Here is an 18,739-nt window from a genome sequence, read left to right on the forward strand (position 1 = left end):
TAATTACAAGTTTTTTTTTGTATATTCCTATCTCTCTCGTTTGTCGGGTGAAAATCACTGCGTCCAGATTTTAGAACTATTGTGATATACCCTTTTGCTGTGAGGTACGCAAGTTATCTCAGTAACATATTTGTCACTGAGATACCTTGGTATCGACTGAACTCAAGACCATCTATTATTGATGAATAGAGATCCTGAGTTACAGTATGTGACTCCCCCATTCTGGCGAGACTAGCTTTATGAAGCCAACCACGTCCTTGGGAGATAAGATCCATATGTCAGCAGGCCCTAAAAAGGGCTTGCTGAGAACTTTGAACCTACGTTGAGTGAGTGCACTGCAATAGCAGAGGATGTGTTCTGATGTTTCCCTCTCCTCGTCACAGAAGCGGCAATTTGAGGTTTGGATTGCTCCGATCTTTTGTAGATGGTATCTGCAGGGGCAGTGTCCAGTTATTAGACCGGTGTAGATGTTGAGATCCCTTTTGTTGAGACCTAATAGTTGTTGGGTTTTCTTGGGGTTTATCGTTACGAGCCTTTTAGATTGGCTCGTATGGGGAAGTGCATTCCAGTTTGATGTGATTTGACTGACCATATATTTGTTCAGTTCCATTTTTACAGAGCAGTCTGAGATCCCGCAGAAGGGCTCAGGGCCAATGAACCTTTCATTAGATCCATTTCTGGCTAGCTCATCAGCAATCTCGTTTCCCTCTAGACCCGTATGTCCTGGGATCCAATATAGGTAGACTCGATTGCGTATGGATAAGTTTTTCAAAGCCAGAATGCATTCCCACACTAGCTTTGAGTTACAAGTGTAGTTATTAAGCGACTTAAGTGCCGCTTGGCTGTCAGAGAAAATACATATTTTTGCAAACCTATACTTTCTCCTCAGGTATAATAACACGCATTCTAATATTGCATATATTTCCGCCTGAAATACTGTGGGCCACTGTCCTAAGTGGACAGAGATTTTTGTTCTAGGGCCGTAGATTCCGGAGCCTGTCAGATTATTCATTTTCGAACCATCTGTGAAGAAATTTATACAGCCAGTTGGAACGCTGGGTCCACCTCCTTCCCACTCCTGGCGGGAAGGAATGAGCACATCGTAAGGTAAGTCATAATTGACTACCGTTTCCATCCAGTCACTACAAATTCCTATTGCGGGATTTATGGCAAATTCATTTAATATGCTGAGGTGACCCGTAAGGTCTCCCGACAGCAGCGTTTTTGTTCTCTTTAACCTTAGAGCACTTTTTTCCGCTTCCAGCTTTATGAATTGCTCTAACCGGGGCAGGTGAAGCATTGCGTTTAGGGCCAAAGTGGGTGTACTACGAACTGCACCAGTGATCGCTATGCAAGCGGTGCGTTGGATTTTGTTGAGCTTCGCCCTTGCAGCAGCCTCATTAGTTTTAGGCCACCAGACAAGGGAAGCGTAAGTAGTCCTGGGACGAACAATGGTTTTATATATCCACATGATCATACTTGGTTTTAGGCCCCATCTTTTACCCAGGGTTTTTGAACAAACCCAAAGTGTATTGAGACCTTTCTGCACAACTGATTGGAGATGAGAGTTCCAATTCAGTTTTGCGTCGAGTATGACACCTAGATATTTTAATTCGCTTGAATAAACTAGTTGTGTATGATTCAAGAAAAGGGGTTTCAGTTGGACCTTCCTCCGTTTGGTGAAAGGGATAATGGAAGTTTTTGTAGGATTTATGTATAGTTGTTCCTTATGACACCAGGAAAAAGTGTGATTTAGGGCAGATTGCATTCTTTCCACGATAACACTTTCGAATTTGCCTCGTACAATAATGACAACGTCATCAGCATATCCAACCACTTCGAAGCCTCTTCTCTCTAAGCTGTCTAGAAGCTCATCCACCACCAGTGACCACAACAAAGGAGAAAGCACTCCGCCTTGCGGACATCCCCTTGTTGCTTTAACAGTAATGTATGAACCGCTAAGCTCAGAGGAGATTTTTCGATTAGCTAGCATAGCATGTACCCAGGTAACAATGCATGGGTCGAATTTTCTCCTCAACATTGCTGACCCTATAGACGAATAAGAAGCGTTATCGAATGCGCCCTCAATATCAAGAAATGCTACAAGAGCAATTTCTCTTGCATTGAATGTTTTTTCGATCTTTTGAACTACCGTACGTAGTGCCGAGATCGTAGATTTTCCACTTTGATAAGCGAATTGGTTTTTTGACAAAGGCATTGCTTTCATAAATTTGTGATTTATGTACTCGCATAGTACCTTTTCCATAATTTTGAGCATTACAGAGGATAAACTTATCGGCTGTTCGAATCCGTATGAAGTTGATCATCAATATTAACTTCTTTTCTCGATCAGCCTAGATAGCTGTGTAGTGTCGGTAGCGATTGTCTCAATTGGCTAAGAATAACACTACGGACCGCCTGTTCCGGTGGTAAGATTCCACCAACAGGTGACCCCTAATTCATGGTGTGATGCGGCTTTATGCTTACCGTGCCTAGGAATGAATGGCTAGGGGGGTCTAATAAAAACCTAACCGCTAACGGAGCCTGTGGAGTACCAGGGCGCCCTCCACAGTATGTAGCCCTTACTGCGCTAACCGGAGCAATGGTGCAGTGGACCTTGTGTTTCTCCGAGACAATCAGCTGCCCTTCTTTAGTCTCACTTGAGGCTAAATAAGGGCGGGATTATGAAGATGTTGTTAATTAGTTTAAATTTTCACCTATATGGTTTCGCATTATGCGATTTACACAGTGTATTCTGTGTATCCTCGCCTTTGGCGTTTTCCAATCGATACCGATTTGGTTTTATTGTTGCTGTTCTTTGTTGTGCTGCTGTTGCGAAGAGTTTAATCTTACCTAGTTTGGGTAGTGGCTACGGTTAGGATAGCTCAGATCAATCTTCAGCATAAAAGAACAGCAACAATCAATCTTTGCAGACTTATGCAAAATGGTACAGCCCAAGTGGCCTTGGTACAAGAACCTTACTTTCGTAAGGGAAATTTCTATCTAGGAAACCTTGTGAACCCGGTGTTTGCCACTTTCAGTAAACATGAAATGGCAAACTCGCGTGTCATGCCTCGAGCCTGTGTGCTTGTCAACAACGCAATCGTTGCTACACTCATCTCTGAACTAACCACCAGAGATGTATGTGCTATCACAATTGATGTATCTGTTGGAAACCTCAACAGGAAATACGTCTATTGTTCTGTGTATTTACCACATGATGAACCATCCCCTACGGATGCTTTCAAACAAGTCATCGCATACTGCACTTCAAAAGGCCTTCCGCTAATTGTTGGCAGTGATGCTAATGCTCACCATATCATCTGGGGCAGCTCAGACATTAACTTGAGAGGCTTCAGTTTGATGGAGTACTTGAGTAGTACAGATCTTGCATTACTTAACATAGGCAACCGCCCAACCTTCATGGTATCTGCTAGAGAGGAAGTGTTAGATATAACGCTTTGCTCTAGCAGAATTAGTCACGAGCTGACCAATTGGCATGTGTCAGATGAAGAATCTTTATCTGACCATCGCTATATCTTTTTTGAACATTTAAATGTTACTTCGCAAACATTGCGTTTCAGGAATCCTCGGTCAACAAACTGGGATCTTTATACTGATTTGGTTGCAGCCAAATTTCATGGATATTCACCATCCATTGACACTCCAAGTGATTTAGATGATGCCGTTGATACTACAACGACCTTCATCATGGAAGCTTTTGAAGAAGCATGCCCTCTACGGTCTGTGAAGATCACAAGAGGAACCCCTTGGTGGAACTCTGATCTGGCGAAACTCAGGAAACAATGTAGAAAGAGTTGGAACAGACGACGTTTGGCTGGTTCGGAGGCTTTCAGGTCGGCTCGCAAGGCCTACAGGAAAGCTCTCCGGTCTGCTGAACGATCCGGCTGGAAAAACCTTTGTACAAATGTTTCCAGCTTGAGTGAAGTCAGCCGGTTAAACAAAATCCTTGCGAAATCTAAGGATTTCCGGGTGAACGAACTTCGTTTGCCAAATGGCGATCTGACTTCCTCTGATGAGGAAGTTCTGGAATGCTTATTCAGCACACACTTCCCTGGATGTGTGGATATTACATCTTCGGATGATCCTGATGTCTTTTCTTGTAGTTATGATTCTTTAGCTTCGGCTCGGAATATTGTAACTATAGAATCGATTGAGTGGGCTCTTAATAGCTTTGCTCCTTTCAAATCTCCTGGGGCAGATGGGATTTATCCTATTTTGCTTCAGAAGGGATTTGATTATTTCAAACATGTTTTGAAAAAACTACTTGTTTGCAGTTTTGCTACAGGGTATATTCCCAAATCCTGGAGGGATATTACTGTAAAGTTTATTCCGAAAGTGGGTCGTGCGTCGTATGAAGAAGCAAAGAGTTTCAGACCTATCAGTTTGACCTCTTTTCTTCTGAAATGCTTAGAACGCATTGTGGATCATCATATCCGTGATGTTCATCTGGCCAACGTGCCTCTTCATGTGAACCAACATGCCTACCAATCTGGTAAGTCCACTGTGACTCTTTTACACAAGGTTGTTTACGATATCGAGAAAGCATTCGCTCAAAAGCAATCTTGTTTGGGTGTTTTCTTAGATATCGAGGGTGCCTTTGACAACGTGCCTTTCGATGCCATATTGGAAGCCGCACGGAGTCATGGTATATCTCCAATGATTTCCAATTGGATTCACCAAATGCTCAAAAACCGATATCTCTTCTCGACATTGCGTCTAGCAGGGATTAGGAAATTGAGTGTTTGTGGATGCCCCCAAGGGGGAGTCTTATCACCGCTTTTGTGGAATCTCGTAGCAGATACGCTATTGAGGCAACTCAATAATAGCGGTTTTCCTACTTATGGTTTTGCCGACGACTACCTAACATTGTTAGTTGGTATGTGCATCAGCACCCTTTTCGACCTGATGCAAAACGCCCTTCAGGTAGTTGAGGGTTGGTGTCGCCAATATGGCCTTTCGGTTAATCCGAGTAAAACATCTATTGTTCTTTTCACGGAAAGGCGAAACCGTAATGGCGTTCGACCTTTGCGTCTTTTTGATTCTGAAATCGATGTGACTGAACAGGTGAAGTACGTTGGAGTCATTCTTGATTCCAAGCTTTCCTGGACACCTCACATTGAGTTCAGAATCAAGAAAGCTTGTATGGCCTTCGGGCAATGTCGGCGTACTTTTGGAACAACTTGGGGTCTAAAACCCAAGTATATCAAATGGATTTACACAACTGTGGTTCGGCCAATATTGGCTTATGGATGTCTTGTGTGGTGGCAAAAGGGTGAAGTGAGAACGGTCCAATCAAAATTAGGCCATCTCCAAAGGATGTGCTTAATGGCGATGTCTGGAGCGTTCTCTTCAACTCCTACGGCAGCGCTAGAAGTTCTCTTTGACGTTGCCCCACTACACATTCATCTCAAACAAGAAGCTCTTTCTTGCACTTACCGGTTACGGGTACTCGGTCTACTAGAGGAAACTCCTGTGAACCGCAGTTCAACACACACCTCGTTGTTTCCACTTTTGGTGAATTGGGACAAAATTGTCCTTGCTCCAAGTGATCTTATAATTGCTTGTAATTTTCCATATAGGACATTTTCCACGAAATTCCCTTCCCGGGAAGAGTGGACATCTGGTTATCTGGAAAGAAGTATTTCAGACGGCATCGTATGTTACACTGATGGCTCCCTTCTCGAAGGTCGAGCAGGTGCTGGTGTTTATTCTCGTGAGCTAAGGCTGTATCAGTCTTATTCACTTGGTAGACACTGTACCGTTTTTCAGGCCGAAATCTTTGCTCTTATGTGCGGAGTGCAATCAGCACTTCAGCAGCACGTAATGGGCAAAGTAATATACTTCTGTTCAGATAGCCAGGCTGCTATTAAAGCACTTGCTTCGGCCAACTCCAGGTCGAAGATAGTTATCGCTTGTCGAACTCAAATCGAGGAGCTGAATTCAGCAAACGCTGTTTACCTTCTATGGGTACCTGGTCATTCTTCCATCGCTGGAAATGAATTGGCTGATGAGTTAGCTCGCTCTGGAGCATCACATGACTTCATTGGCCCTGAGCCAGCTATTCCGATATCGAAGTGTTGGATTAAGCTTCAGATTCACACCTGGGCTGTCACTCAACACAGACAATATTGGAATAGTTTGGAGTCATGTCGTCAAACCAAATTGTATAGTGCTGAGCCATCTCTACGGGTGGCGAAGTATCTAACTAATCTGTCTAAGCAGAATTGCAGCATGCTGGTCAAAGCATTGACTGGCCACTGCCGATTCAGCTATCACATGGCGAATTTTCAGCAAGCTGATTCATTTGCCTGTGATAGCTGTGAATCCGATTATGGAACTTCGTATCATTTGATATGTAACTGTCCAGTTTTCGCGCAACTGCGTTTCCGAGTATTCGGTAAACACTTATTAAGTGAAACTGACTTCAGAAACCTGAATCTTCAGGATATTCTGTTGTTCTTAACCCGCTGTGGTAAAGAGCTATAGGCTCTCTTTCGCTTTATGCGTTATTACAGTGCCCTTTTCAGGGCGCTGTTTGAACCCATTGTGGTACGCTTGTGCGTTAGTACCCTCTTCCAGGGTATTTTTCCTATTTCCCTACCTGTCCCTATCCCCATCCAAATCCTTTTTCCTTCCTTTTCCCTCAGGTAGATGATGAAATAGGCTGTTATTTTGGCGATGGCACAAATGTCCCAAATGGAGGATAACGTGCCTCTGGAGCCGGCCTTCTGATACCTGATACCTTTTCCATAATTTTGAGCATTACAGAGGATAAACTTATCGGCCTGAATGCTTTGGGGTTGGTTTTATCCCTCTTTCCTGCCTTCGGAATGAAGACAGCCCGGATTTGACGCCAATCGTTGGGTATATGCCCCAAAATCAGACTCGCCCTAAAAATCTCAACCAAGGGTGGAACCAGTGTTTTCTCCTCTTTTTGGATCAACGCTGGGAATATTCCATCCATGCCAGGAGACTTAAATGGCTCGAAAGATCTCACAGCCCTCTCAACCCATCCGTCTTTCGGAGGCTACCCACACCATTGGAGTGGTCTTTTGAAAGAGTTTTTTTGTAGTCTGGCCACTACGGGTGTATTCTCTATGCTTTCACACATTAGAATCCACGATTTCCGTTTGGCTGACCTTATTTCTTTGTTGTAGTTCGTCAGGGCCTTTCTGTATAGGCTCCAATCGCCGGTTCGCTTGGCACGATTGAATTCCCTACGCGCAGTTTTCCTAAGCTTCTCAAGAGTTTTATTCCACCATGGAACGTCTCTGCTCGAACTAATTTATTTAGTTGGACAGCTCTCTTGGTAGGCATTAAGGATTTTGTTTTTAATGGATTTGGACGCATCTTCCAATTGTGTAATGGACTTGATGTGACTTTCTATGATGTACTCTTCAGATTGTAGGATAGCTGAGTAGGATTCCCAATCAGTTTTCTTAGGATCTTTAAACGTTTTTTCTATCGTTAGACCCCCTTCCCATTCGAAGATGATGTGTTTGTGGTCTGACATTGATATTTCTTCAGAAACATGCCAGTTTTTTATTTTATCAGAGATAGACCGACTACATAGAGTCAAGTCCAAAACTTCCTGACGAATGAGGTTTTCAAACGTGGGCTTGTCACCAACATTACAAATGTCAATGTTCTTGGAAGAGAGAAACTGTAACAGGTACTCACCTCTGGTGTTTATATTTGTACTTCCCCATACGGTGTGATGTGCATTTGCGTCACACCCTATGACGAAGGGGATGTTGTGTCGGTGGCTGTAGGCTACGAGCGCAGCTATTTCTGGAGGAGGGATTTCGTCCACGTCACCTGGGAACTATGCCGAGACCATCAAGATCTCTCTACTCCCTCTAGCGGAAGGTACCTCCATCCTGACAGCTACGATGTCCCTTTTTATGAATTCTGAAATTGGAAAGTATTTACAGTTGTTATGTAATAAAATAGCCGCTCTAAGAGAAAGCTGGCTGTCATCATCAGCGATGCCAGATGATTTTCTGTATCACTCGCTCAAAAATCTGTATCCCATACAAAATTTGGGTGGAAAATCTGTATCCTATACAAATGTAAAATCTGTATTTCATATAAACGCCATCTGTATAGATGTTCAAAAATCTGTATAATACAGATAAATCTGTACATATGGCATCCCTGGTCATCATATACCAACTTACATGAGTGTTGTGGAATACCTTGTATTCTGGATTTATTGACCCATGACTCTTGAATGAGGGCCACGGTTAGATTCTCTTTGGTGAACCTCCGACAGAGCACACCCGTGGCGCTCTCAGCATGGTGGAGGTTCACTTGCAGAACTTTAGTCGCCATTTCCGGGGTTACCGCTTTTTTCCGGACGACGACTATCCGGCTTTGGATGTTGCGGATCATCAGGGTGTCGTTTCCCGAGCAGAAGAAAATAACAAGTGAATAACATACCAAGGTATTTATCTTAAATACTACCATACCTTGATATGCCCTTTATTAGGTGGTAATAAGAGGCAAAATAACAAAAACGAATACCAAAATTTTGTATAAATAACACCTAGGAAATAACAAGTATTGTTATTTCAATAATGAATGCATACCTTAAATTTCAAGTGCTGTATTTGTTATCTCAAAGTTATTGAATTACAAACTAATAACATTTCTTGTTATTAAATGTTTCATTTGTTCGATGACTTCATGATGTAATAACCAATCTTGTTCTTCGGTCATTTTCACTGCTAAACCAACAAATACTACATCAATACCAAACTCTGCTCAAATAACTCCAGCTGTTATTGTGATGTTCTCTTAACATTTCGTAGAATACCGCAGCAATAACAATTTTAGGTATTAGAGCACATGTTGCTCTTCGCATGGTATTTGTAAGGTATGCCCTTCTGCTCGGGTTGGTGTTACAGTTTGAGTTGTTTCTCTTCCCTGTAGCGACCTGGCCCGCCAGTTTCGCCTCTGTGGTCAAACTGTCGCTTTTTGCACTCCCTTTGCCCTGTTTAGATACCTTTGGTTTGGTACCACTAGAGCAGGGAGTCGCATGTAAGCTTCGAGCTTTTCCTTTAGAGGCGGACTGACTAGCCTTTATGGTGCTTTTGGGGTGAGATTTACTAACCTCGCCCGAACCGGAGGCTTCCTCAGATTTTTCTTGGGTCGGCCTTCCAGTTAGCCGAACCTTGCCCGAACAGGAGGCCTCCTCAGATTGCTCTTGGGTCGGCCTTCCAGTCGGATTGGCGGTATCGGCAGTCGGTTGATCTGTAATCTTCCTTAGTTGGATTTCACCAAATCGGTAGTTGAGGGTGTATTTGGACTTCTTCAACTTTTCCATCGACGCACCCTCTACTGTGAAGATCCATTCGACATGAATGTCTTTCAGAATGGATCGTTTCACAATACGCCAATTAGTTGTTGTGATGTCATTTTGGCTTTCTATGAGAGCCTTTATTCGGTCGTCGTCATAGCTAGAGCTTTGTGGGAAGAATACTCGGATCATCTCTGGACGTGGAATCGCCACTTCGTCCATTGCCATCAGCTCTGCACCTTCCCAGGGTTTCATGGATGGGGATATTCTCTTTAACCACTCAGCAGTCTCTTGATCCTTACAGATTAGAACCATGTAACCGGACTTGTAGATGAGGTTGTTGAATTTGGGTTTTATTGGCTCGTTTCGTTGTTGAACTACTCTGAGCAGGAGTGCTTCTTGTAGAAGATCTAGCTGGGCTGTAGTGAGTTGGACGGTGGGAAAGTCTTTGGGTATTATCCCGACCTTCACGCTTTTGGCCATATCACTGTAGCTGATACCAGCTGTTTTCCTCATGGGTGGGTTTTGTTGTCCAGACACGTTTTTCTGAGGCGCGCTGTTTGTGGACTGTTGGGCGCGCTCTCTCGGATCCAGATGGTGCTTCACCCTTTTTTTGTTTGGGGTCCTCTGTGGCGGATTTGTCTAGGTCGTTTCTCGAGCGTTTTGAGGAAGTGGGCTCGCTCTCCTTATTCAGGATTATGGACAAGGCCTCATTCCGGTCTTTTCCCTTCTCCCGGAGAGTTCTAAGCTGCTTCCTCTGCGAACGTGTGAGTGTGGGGAATTTCTTACTCGGAGCCCCCTTGGCTTCCGTAGAACCCTTGTTATCTTCGGATCCTTTGCTACTTGCTGAAGATTCTTGGGGGTTGATGACGATCCGTATACCATCATCTTCGTTATCTTCCATGTCCAGCAGGTTGGAGTCGGTCGATGAGGGGTGTTGTAGATCTGGATCAGCTTTGTCGAAACATGTGCTGCTCCGGGAGGTAGGCGTTGAGGGGCAGGATATTTCCATCTTCTCCTGCGAACTACTGAGTAGCTGGTCTTCGGTAAGGCCAAGCTGACTCAGAGTATTCTCCACTTCGCTCTCACACGACTGAGAGAGCCAGTCGTCACTTTGAAGGTTGTTTGTAAAATTTGTACACCTAAACCTTGATTTACGTCCACTATTGGCTTAGCGAAAAAAAAATCTACCGACAAAATAATGATCAAAATAAACATTTTTATATTTTTGTACACTTCTCCTAATCACGAAGATGTTTTAAAAAATATAAAACTGTTGAGTTTGCTCATTGTCTTAGCGGTAGAATTTTTTGTCGCTCAGCCAAGCATGGACGTAAAAAAAGGACAAGGTGTACTCATTTTTGGTCCCACGAGTAGCTAGGGAAATAAATGTCCGCTGCACCAGTGCCCCGCCGTAGTGCAGTAAGGGCTGCTTACTGGGGTGTTCGCCCTGGTGCACCCCAGGCTCCGTTCGCGGTTGAGCATGTTTAGAACCCCCTCAACCATTCAGCCCTCGGCACGGGTCGCATGACACCTTGGCATTGGGGTTTATCCATTTTTTCTTTACACGATGGCCAAGGATGGGAACACTCACTTGCAAAGAGTTACACTCACTTGCTATTTTCTCAGATCAGAAGCGTGCATTCAAGAAACGTTGTATGGACGACTTTTGCCTTGCGGTTTTGTCTAGTAGTTTGCCGAATAGAGTAGGGGTCGCACACGCATACCGAAGCCGTGAGGGAGCTGCGAAGGCAACTCTCCACGAGGTGAGTGTAAATTACACTCACCTCGTGGAGAGTCGCTTTCACAGCTCTGCCACGACTTTGGTATGCGTGGGTGACTCTTACTCTATTCGGCAATGTTTTAGACAAAACCACAAGGCAAAAGTTGTCCATACATCGTTTCTTGATAGCACGCTTCTGAGCTGAGAAAATAGCAAGTGAGTGTAACTCTTTGCAAGTGAGTGTTCCCATCCCTGACGATGGCCATGAATAACAGCCATCGCAACCTTCCTCCTTTACCAGGGCTTAGGACCTGTAGCTCAAGTTCTCAATAGTTTCACGATCTTTCGGACATGCAACTACGGAGAACCATCATTGCTAGCGGAGTTTATTCCTATATGATTTAACTAGAGATTTCTCTAGTAATACCTCCTAGCATTTCTCTGGAATTTCCTACTATTCCCGAAACTCGTTTAGGAATTCCTCTAGAGATTTCTATTGGGATTTCTTTAGCTGGAATTCCTTAAAAAAGGCCAAGAGGAGTTCCGGGAGTAATACTAAGATTAATTTCTAGAGTAATCCATGAATTAAAACTCTAGAGGAATTCCTGGATGATTCTTTAGAAAAATCTCTGGAAGAATCAACAGCATTTTTGGAAGTATCCTAGGAAAAATGCCTAGAAGAATCCCAGCAAGAATAGCAGGAAAAAAGCCTGGAGTATTCCTGAAGGTATCATAGTAAGAATGTCAGGATGAGATCCAGGAGGCATCGCTGAAACATTACAAGCAGCAGCAGCCGCTTATGGAATCCCAGGAGGAGTTCCTGGAGGAGAAATTTATGAAAGAATCCTTGGATAAAATATTTTGGATAAAAATTTCTGGAGGAATCACCGGAGAGCTTCTGAATAAATCACAGGAAAAAACATCAGAAGGTATCATTAGAAGGATTCTGGGATGTATCATTGTAGAAGCCTCAGCAGAAATCCTAGAAGGAATTGCTGGAGGAAACTATACAGGAGTTTCTAGAAAAACCTCATCAGGAATGCCTGGGGGAATCCAAAGAAAAAATCCTTGAAATACCTAGAAAAGTTCCTGCAAGAACCGGTAGAGGTGTTCTGGAAGCATCTATAGCGAAGGCGCTGAAGTAATTGCAGGAGGAATTTCTGAAGGAACCTCAGGAAGATTTCCCGGAAGACTTTCAGTTGACTTCCAGCCACAATGGTAGAATAAATTCGTATAGGAATCACTAGAAGAATTTCTGTACGTATCATAGTAAGAATTTCTGCAGGAATTGCTGGAAGAACCGCAGGAGATGGTGTTTGAGGTATTCTTGGAGGAAGGCCAAAAGGAATTTCTGGACGAATCTTTGGATAAAATCTCTAAAGAAATTCCTGGATGAGTCTTTGAAGAAATCCGTGGTAGAACAATCAAAGGAATTTCTACAAGAATTCCAGGATGTTTGCCTGGAAAGATCCCAGCAAAAAGCTAGGAGAAAGCTCTAGATGAATCCGTTGCATAATTTTTGAAGTACCACAGTTTAAATTTCTGGAGGAAGAATAACTGGAATAAACGCAGGAATTGCTTGAGGAATCCCAGCTGGAATATCTAGAGGAATTCCTATAATTCCGGGAGGAGGAGTAATTTCTAGAGGAATCCTAGAATCAGGAATGCCGGAGGAATATGTACAGCTCTCCTTGAAAGAATCGGTAGAAGAATACTGGAGGAATCCCTGATGGAATCGCAGGAGGGATTTCTGGAGAAATTTCAGGAAGATTTCTCGAAAGTATTGCAGTAAGTAAGTATGCCAGGAGAAATCCCTAGAAGTATTTCTGAAGGAGTCCTAATGAGAATTGCTTGAAGAATTCCAGCTGGAATTCATGGAGGAAGGTCAATAGAAGTTTTTGGAGAAATCCCCTGTGGAATTTTCGGAAGAATCTCTGGAGGAAGTCCTGGATAAATCCTTGAAGAAATCTCTGGAATCACCGATGGGATTTTTGGAAAACCCCGGGGAGATTTTCCGGAAGAACTTCCCTAGTAGAATACCTGAAGGTACCACAGTGAGCATTGTTGGAGGCGTTCTAAGAGAAATTGTTGGAAGAATAGCAGCAGGAGTTGCTTGAGGAATCCTAGCAACAATTCTCGGAGAAAGGCCAATATAAGCTCCTGGAGGAATTCCATGAGAAATTTCTGGAAGAATCTTTGAATAAAATCTCTGAAGAAATTCCTGGAAGGATCACTGGAGGAACTTCTGAAGTTTGTCTTGAATGATACCACCAGTACATATTTCCTGAAGTAATCCCAAGTATCAAAGTAAGGATTTTCAAACAAATCCTTTGAGAAATCGCTAGACCAATCTTTGTAACAATTTTTAATATGTGCAACCCCATCTGGACTGCCTGGAGAATCCTAAGGGAAGTTTATTGAAGAAATATCGAGAGGAATCCATTCAGCAAGCCTAGAGAAATCACTGTATGAATAGATAGAGGTATTTCTGAAGGAATCCAAAGAGAAGTCTGTTGATTGTTTCTACCAATATGTATTCAAAACACTAAAGTGTGCTTAAGGTTTGTTCAAATGTGCCATTTAATAATATTAGTATTATTGTATTAAGTTTTCTAAATTTTAGGTGACTGTCAAGGAAAAATTCTAGGGGGTGCCAAATTTGTTCTAGGAGTGCCAGGCACCCCTGAAACCCCCCCCTAGCTACGCCAATGTTCCTTCCTAAAACAAACGTGGAGATGCAGCGATTCGCGGTTTTTATAACAACGTTTGTCTTACTAACATTCCCTCCCATTCTCGTTGACCGCAAGGACGTGGCCGGCGCCGTTATTGACGTTACTATAATTGAGAGCTCTCGAACTGTGCACATTGAGAATAGTAAGCTAGTCCCAAGCCCTATTCATTGGTTCCTTGTGCAATTTCGATTGCTTTGGTCAATCACGGAGTAGCAACTACGAATTGTGCGGTCATCTATGCTCATGCTCATGCTCAAAATTTGGGGGCGATTGGTTGCTTCCCCGTATTGCGATTGAAATTTGTACATATGGAATTTAGTATGGGAAAACGTGCATTTTTGCATTTTTCTCATAAATTGAAATTTTTCGTCTAAAACATTCTAACCAATGATGGTAAAGTATAGCCTAGGATATGCCGAGAAACTTTGCCGAAGACCACAAAGTGATCCGACACTTGTGAAAAAAGTTATAACGTACAGATTTCCCAGTGGTGCTTAACATTTAACATGTAAAGGAATAACATCAATAATAAAATCTCAACTTTTGGCCTAAGTTACCAGGCGAAAAATTTGTTTCACAAGCGTTGGATCACTTTGCGGTCTTCGGCAAAGTTTTTCGGCATATCCTAGGCTATACTTTACCGTCATTAGTTACATGGTATTGGACAAATGAATTCAACTTATGAGTAAAATGCAAAAAAGTACGTTTTCCCATACTAACTTCCATACAAATCTCAATTGAAATGCGGATTGTCGTCGCCGTCGGCGGATTGTCGCCGGAATTTCTCTAAGACTCCCATCAGGAATTCCTCCGACAGTGTTCCAGGAAATCCTCCGGATTTTCTTTCAGGATTTCCCTGGAAAGTTCACTGAAAAGTTCCCCCGGAACTTCACCATAAGTTCCACCGGGATTTTTTCCATGAAATCCTCCAAGAAATTCTTCAGGAATTCCTGCAGGATCTTCTACAAGAATTCCTTCAGGAATTTCTCCAGGAATTTTTCCAGGAGTTTCTCCAGGAATACCTCCAGGAATGTCTCCGCGAATGCCTCCGGGAATTTCTTCAAGAAAACTTCCGCTTTTTTTTTTTTCAAGAAAATCCTACGGGAATTTCTCCAGGAATCTCTTCAGGAAGTCTTCCGTGATTTTTTTTTCTCAGAAAACCCTCTTGGGAATATCTGCAGGAATTCCTCCGGGAATTCATCCTGGGATTCTTTCGGAAATGTCTTCTGGAATTCCTCCATCTATTTTTCCAGGAATTCCTCAAGGAATTCCTCAGTTAATTTCTCCAGAAATTTTGCTAGGAACTTCTTCAGTAAATCCTTCCAAAATTTCTCTTGGAATTCCACTGGGAATTCCTTTAGAACTTCCTCCAGCAATTTCTCCAGGAATTCCTCTAGGACTGCTATCAGGAATACCTCCGGTGATTCCTCCAGGAATTCCTCCGGTAATTCTCCAGGACTACTTCCAGGATTTTTTTTTTCCAGGAATTCCACCGGCCATTTCTCCAGGAATTTTTCCAGGAATCTCTTCAGGAAATGTTCCGGTATTGTTTCCCGGGAACTTCACAGAGCAGGAATTATTCCTGGAAAATCTCCGGGAATTTCTCCATGAGTTCCTCCGAGAACTTTCTCAGGAATTGCTCCAGGAATTCCGTCAAGAATTTCTCCAGGAACTCCTCTGAGAATTTCTAAAGGAATTCTTCCGAGAATTTCTCAAGGAATTCCTCCAGGAGTTTCCTTGTTTTTGGAATTTCGTCAGGAAATCTTCCAGAAAATCCTCCAGCAGTTCTTCCAAGAATTCCTTCAGGAGTTAATCCGGGGATTCTTCTGAAATTCCTCCGGTAGTTTCTTCAGGAAATCTTCCGGGATTTTCTCAGGAAATCCTCTGGGAGTTTTTCCAAGAATTCCTCTGAGAATTTCTCTAGGAATTCCTCAGTAAATTTTTCTAGCAATTCCGCCGGGAAATTCTCCAGCAATTTCTCTGGAAATTTTTTCAGTAAATCTTCCTTCCTGTCTCCGAGAAAATCCTCCAGAAACTTCCCCGAGGTTTTCCTTAATTATTGTTTTGGGGTTCATCTGACTATTTCTTCTGAAATTCCTCTAGAGAGTAATCCCAATAATTCCTATAGAAATTCCTGTAGATATTCTTTCCGGATTTTCTTTAGAAATTTTCCAGAAATTTGCAGAAAGTTTCCAGGGATTCTTTCAAGAATTCTTCCTAGAAGGTTTTTTTGGGAATTCCTACAAGAACTCCTCCAGGGATTCTATCAAATTTTTCTTGAGGGAATTTTTAGGAATATTTCCAGAGAAAATCTTTCTGGAAATCTTGCAGATATTTTTCCAGGATTTTTTTTTCTAAAGATTGCATCATGGATTCCTTTTGGAATTCCTTCTTGAGTTTCCCCAGAGTTTCCTTCTCAATACAATCAGCGATTCGTTCAGTATTTTATCCAGGGATTCCAAACGGAATTCCTCCTTCTTTCATAAATTTCTTCAAGTGAACTCTAGGAATTTCCTAAGGTCTGTTTTCCAGATATCCTTTTAGGAATATATAAAGAATTCTAAACCGATTCTTCCAAAAAAGTTGTCCAGAATTTCTCTGGAGATTCCTACTTTTTTACATAGTAAAAATACTCAGAAACTTCATTTTAATGTTTTGTACATTGTCTCGAAGCATAATGCACGTTACATTGAATTCGTGATATCGAGGGACCGTCATTTCAAAGACTACCTGTATTATGGTTTACCTCAAAAGTTAAAATTTGATTCCAACCAGTTCACGTGCTATTACTTTTTCTCGTTACCAGGCGGAATCGTGTCGTGTCAGAAATGCAATTTCACCTGTTCCGGAACGAACTTACAAATAATGGAGTTTCATTCTTTTCTCCCACAGCTCATTTTTTTTCTCGCATCTCGCGCGCCAGGTGTTCGAGTTATTAAGTTTCTTATGTTGTTTTCCTGTCCTGAGCGGGAAAAGAAAAGAATGCTGTGTTCTATTGTTAGTATTCTGTTTTGTTTTCCATCAGCAGCTGGAGTTCACAGGAACCACCAAGCCCAGGCTGAAGTTAGCAAATTGAATCAGTCAAATTCAGATGAGGTTTTACTTTTGACTTGGTAGGGGGAATGTCTGTTTGTATGAGTATTTTTTTTTTTTTATTTTAAATTATTCTAGATACAAGTTTGGCTAATATTTTGTGATTGAATCAGTTACATTTCGGATAGGTTTTGAATGGTCTTCCGGAAATATCAATACAGTTTTATCTCATGAATTTCGTTCCTCAGCTGATAAATGTGACCTATCGAACATCCATACTTGAATACAATTAGTTTCTTCAAACGTTGTTTCTACTTCAAACTCACCATCGTTATCGGAAGCCAATACCAAAATGCGAAATAAACCCCCCATTAGTGTCGCTCGATTTCTCCCACCTAATACCTACTCATTCAGCAGCACGTCTCTATTCCAGCGCAAAGTGGCGACACCTTCTACTGAAACCTCGCCGCATCAAAAGCCACTAACATCGTGTTGTCGGTCGCATTAATGAGTGTTAATGCTAATGACACGTCCCATTGCTTTCACCCGATCATCGGTAACCCACCACCTCTCTACGCAGAGACATCCACAGGCTTCCGTTTGTCCATTTTTGAGCTGGAGCTCACCGACCAAGAACATTTGTCCATTGCCATTGGGCACGTTGAAAATAATGGCTAATGCTGTTTTGTAGACTCTCTTGGTCTTGATGTTAGTAAGGGTATGCGGTAGGGTGAACTCAGAAAACTAAAAAAATTATAAAAGTACATAATGAAATCTAGAAAAAAAATCATAACGAAATTTTAAGACTCACGCTTGGCTCCTCTTTGGAGCCACCATCTCAAATGCTTTTGAATTCACTGATAAAGCTAAGCCGAATAAACTGAGAAGCTGGTACATGTACGTTTTCATATTTTTTAAGTCAACGTTTCCTAAATTAAGTCAATGTTTCTTAAATTCGTTTTGCTTCTTGTTTAAATCCCACGACATATACCCTTCCGCGTTGTTGGACGCGACATGCCCCGGGAAGCCCCTTAAAACCAGCACTGTATCAGGCTGCTGTGCTGTGGCTGCTAAGTGATAATGAAAATGACACTCGCATAATGAGTCTGACGAGGCTCATTAAAAATTAACACTCATCGCTACTGGGTTCGCAGCAGCAGCAGCAGCAGCTCCAGAATCAAGAGGCGCAAAAGAAGTGTTGCTCCTATACTTTCTAGGAAGAACGTGGACGACTTGCTACTTTCTAGGACGACTTGGGGAAGGATACGGACGGAGCTCGCCGCCACCAAGATGAGAGTCTTTTGCAGGTCGTTTCTTCTTGTGTTGAGCACGAGACCATCAGGAAGCTATTTTCCATGCTAATGACTTTCCTCGGGGGAACACGATAATCCTCGGACCAACTAGAAGGTGCCTCCAAGCTGCTGCGTGATTTGCTGGAGCAGAGATTGTTTGGTTGTTTTTCTTTCGCAATCGTTAAAGTACGGAACGAGGGCTTTAAGGTCAGAATCAGGGCTTAGGATGGATCCGAACCACCAACCAATGACCGATGATGATTCCCTAAGGATGACAAACGATAGTCTTCTTGTTTAAATACTGAAGAGAAATGCCCACAACATGCAAGAGCACGAATAAATAATGCATTCAACAAGGGAGAAATATCTTCCACCTAGAGCCAGGTCGGAACTCATCTCTGATGCCACTCTCGAACTGAAGTGCACAGTGGGAACGAACCGGAAATGTGACGGAGAAAATTTCTTGGTAAACGTTTGTGATTTTGAGAGCAATTTGCTTCATTGCGTACTCCTGATACTACAGTTTGAGGAAGTGTTTAAGCCAATGGTTCCCAAACTTGTCGGAGCAATCGCCCCCTTGAAGCTGTTGAAAAAAATTTTCGCCCCCCCTAAGTCTGCATTTTTTGAATAAGAT

At 42.6% G+C, this 18,739-nt stretch overlaps 1 protein-coding gene and 1 long non-coding RNA gene across 2 annotated transcripts in view; one reads left to right on the forward strand and one right to left on the reverse strand.

Moving 5' to 3' along the window:
- Positions 1-18,739, forward strand: part of LOC134285678 (uncharacterized) — a 470,596-nt gene that overhangs the window by 298,445 nt on the left and 153,412 nt on the right. The window lies entirely within an intron of this gene.
- LOC134285676 (uncharacterized) lies at positions 33-10,682 on the reverse strand. The gene is made up of 2 exons (XM_062846921.1): positions 9,200-10,682; positions 33-9,139 (listed from the first exon to the last, which is right to left on the reverse strand). Exons 1-2 carry the CDS (start codon positions 9,839-9,841, stop codon positions 8,774-8,776), a joined length of 1,008 nt encoding a protein of 335 aa, XP_062702905.1. The 5' UTR covers positions 9,842-10,682; the 3' UTR covers positions 33-8,773.

Source organism: Aedes albopictus, chromosome 1 (assembly GCF_035046485.1).
Source record: "Aedes albopictus strain Foshan chromosome 1, AalbF5, whole genome shotgun sequence".
Classification (NCBI taxonomy): Eukaryota; Metazoa; Arthropoda; class Insecta; order Diptera; family Culicidae; genus Aedes; species Aedes albopictus.

Excerpts from the sequence above, each read along its gene's own strand:
- LOC134285676 (XM_062846921.1), bottom strand. The coding sequence starts at position 9,841 with ATGAGGAAAACAGCTGGTATCAGCTACAGTGATATGGCCAAAAGCGTG. Across the intron at positions 9,140-9,199 it reads AGGCCTCCTGTTCGGGCAAG|GTTAGTAAATCTCACCCCAA; the intron begins GTTCGGCTAACT and ends GGTTCGGGCGAG.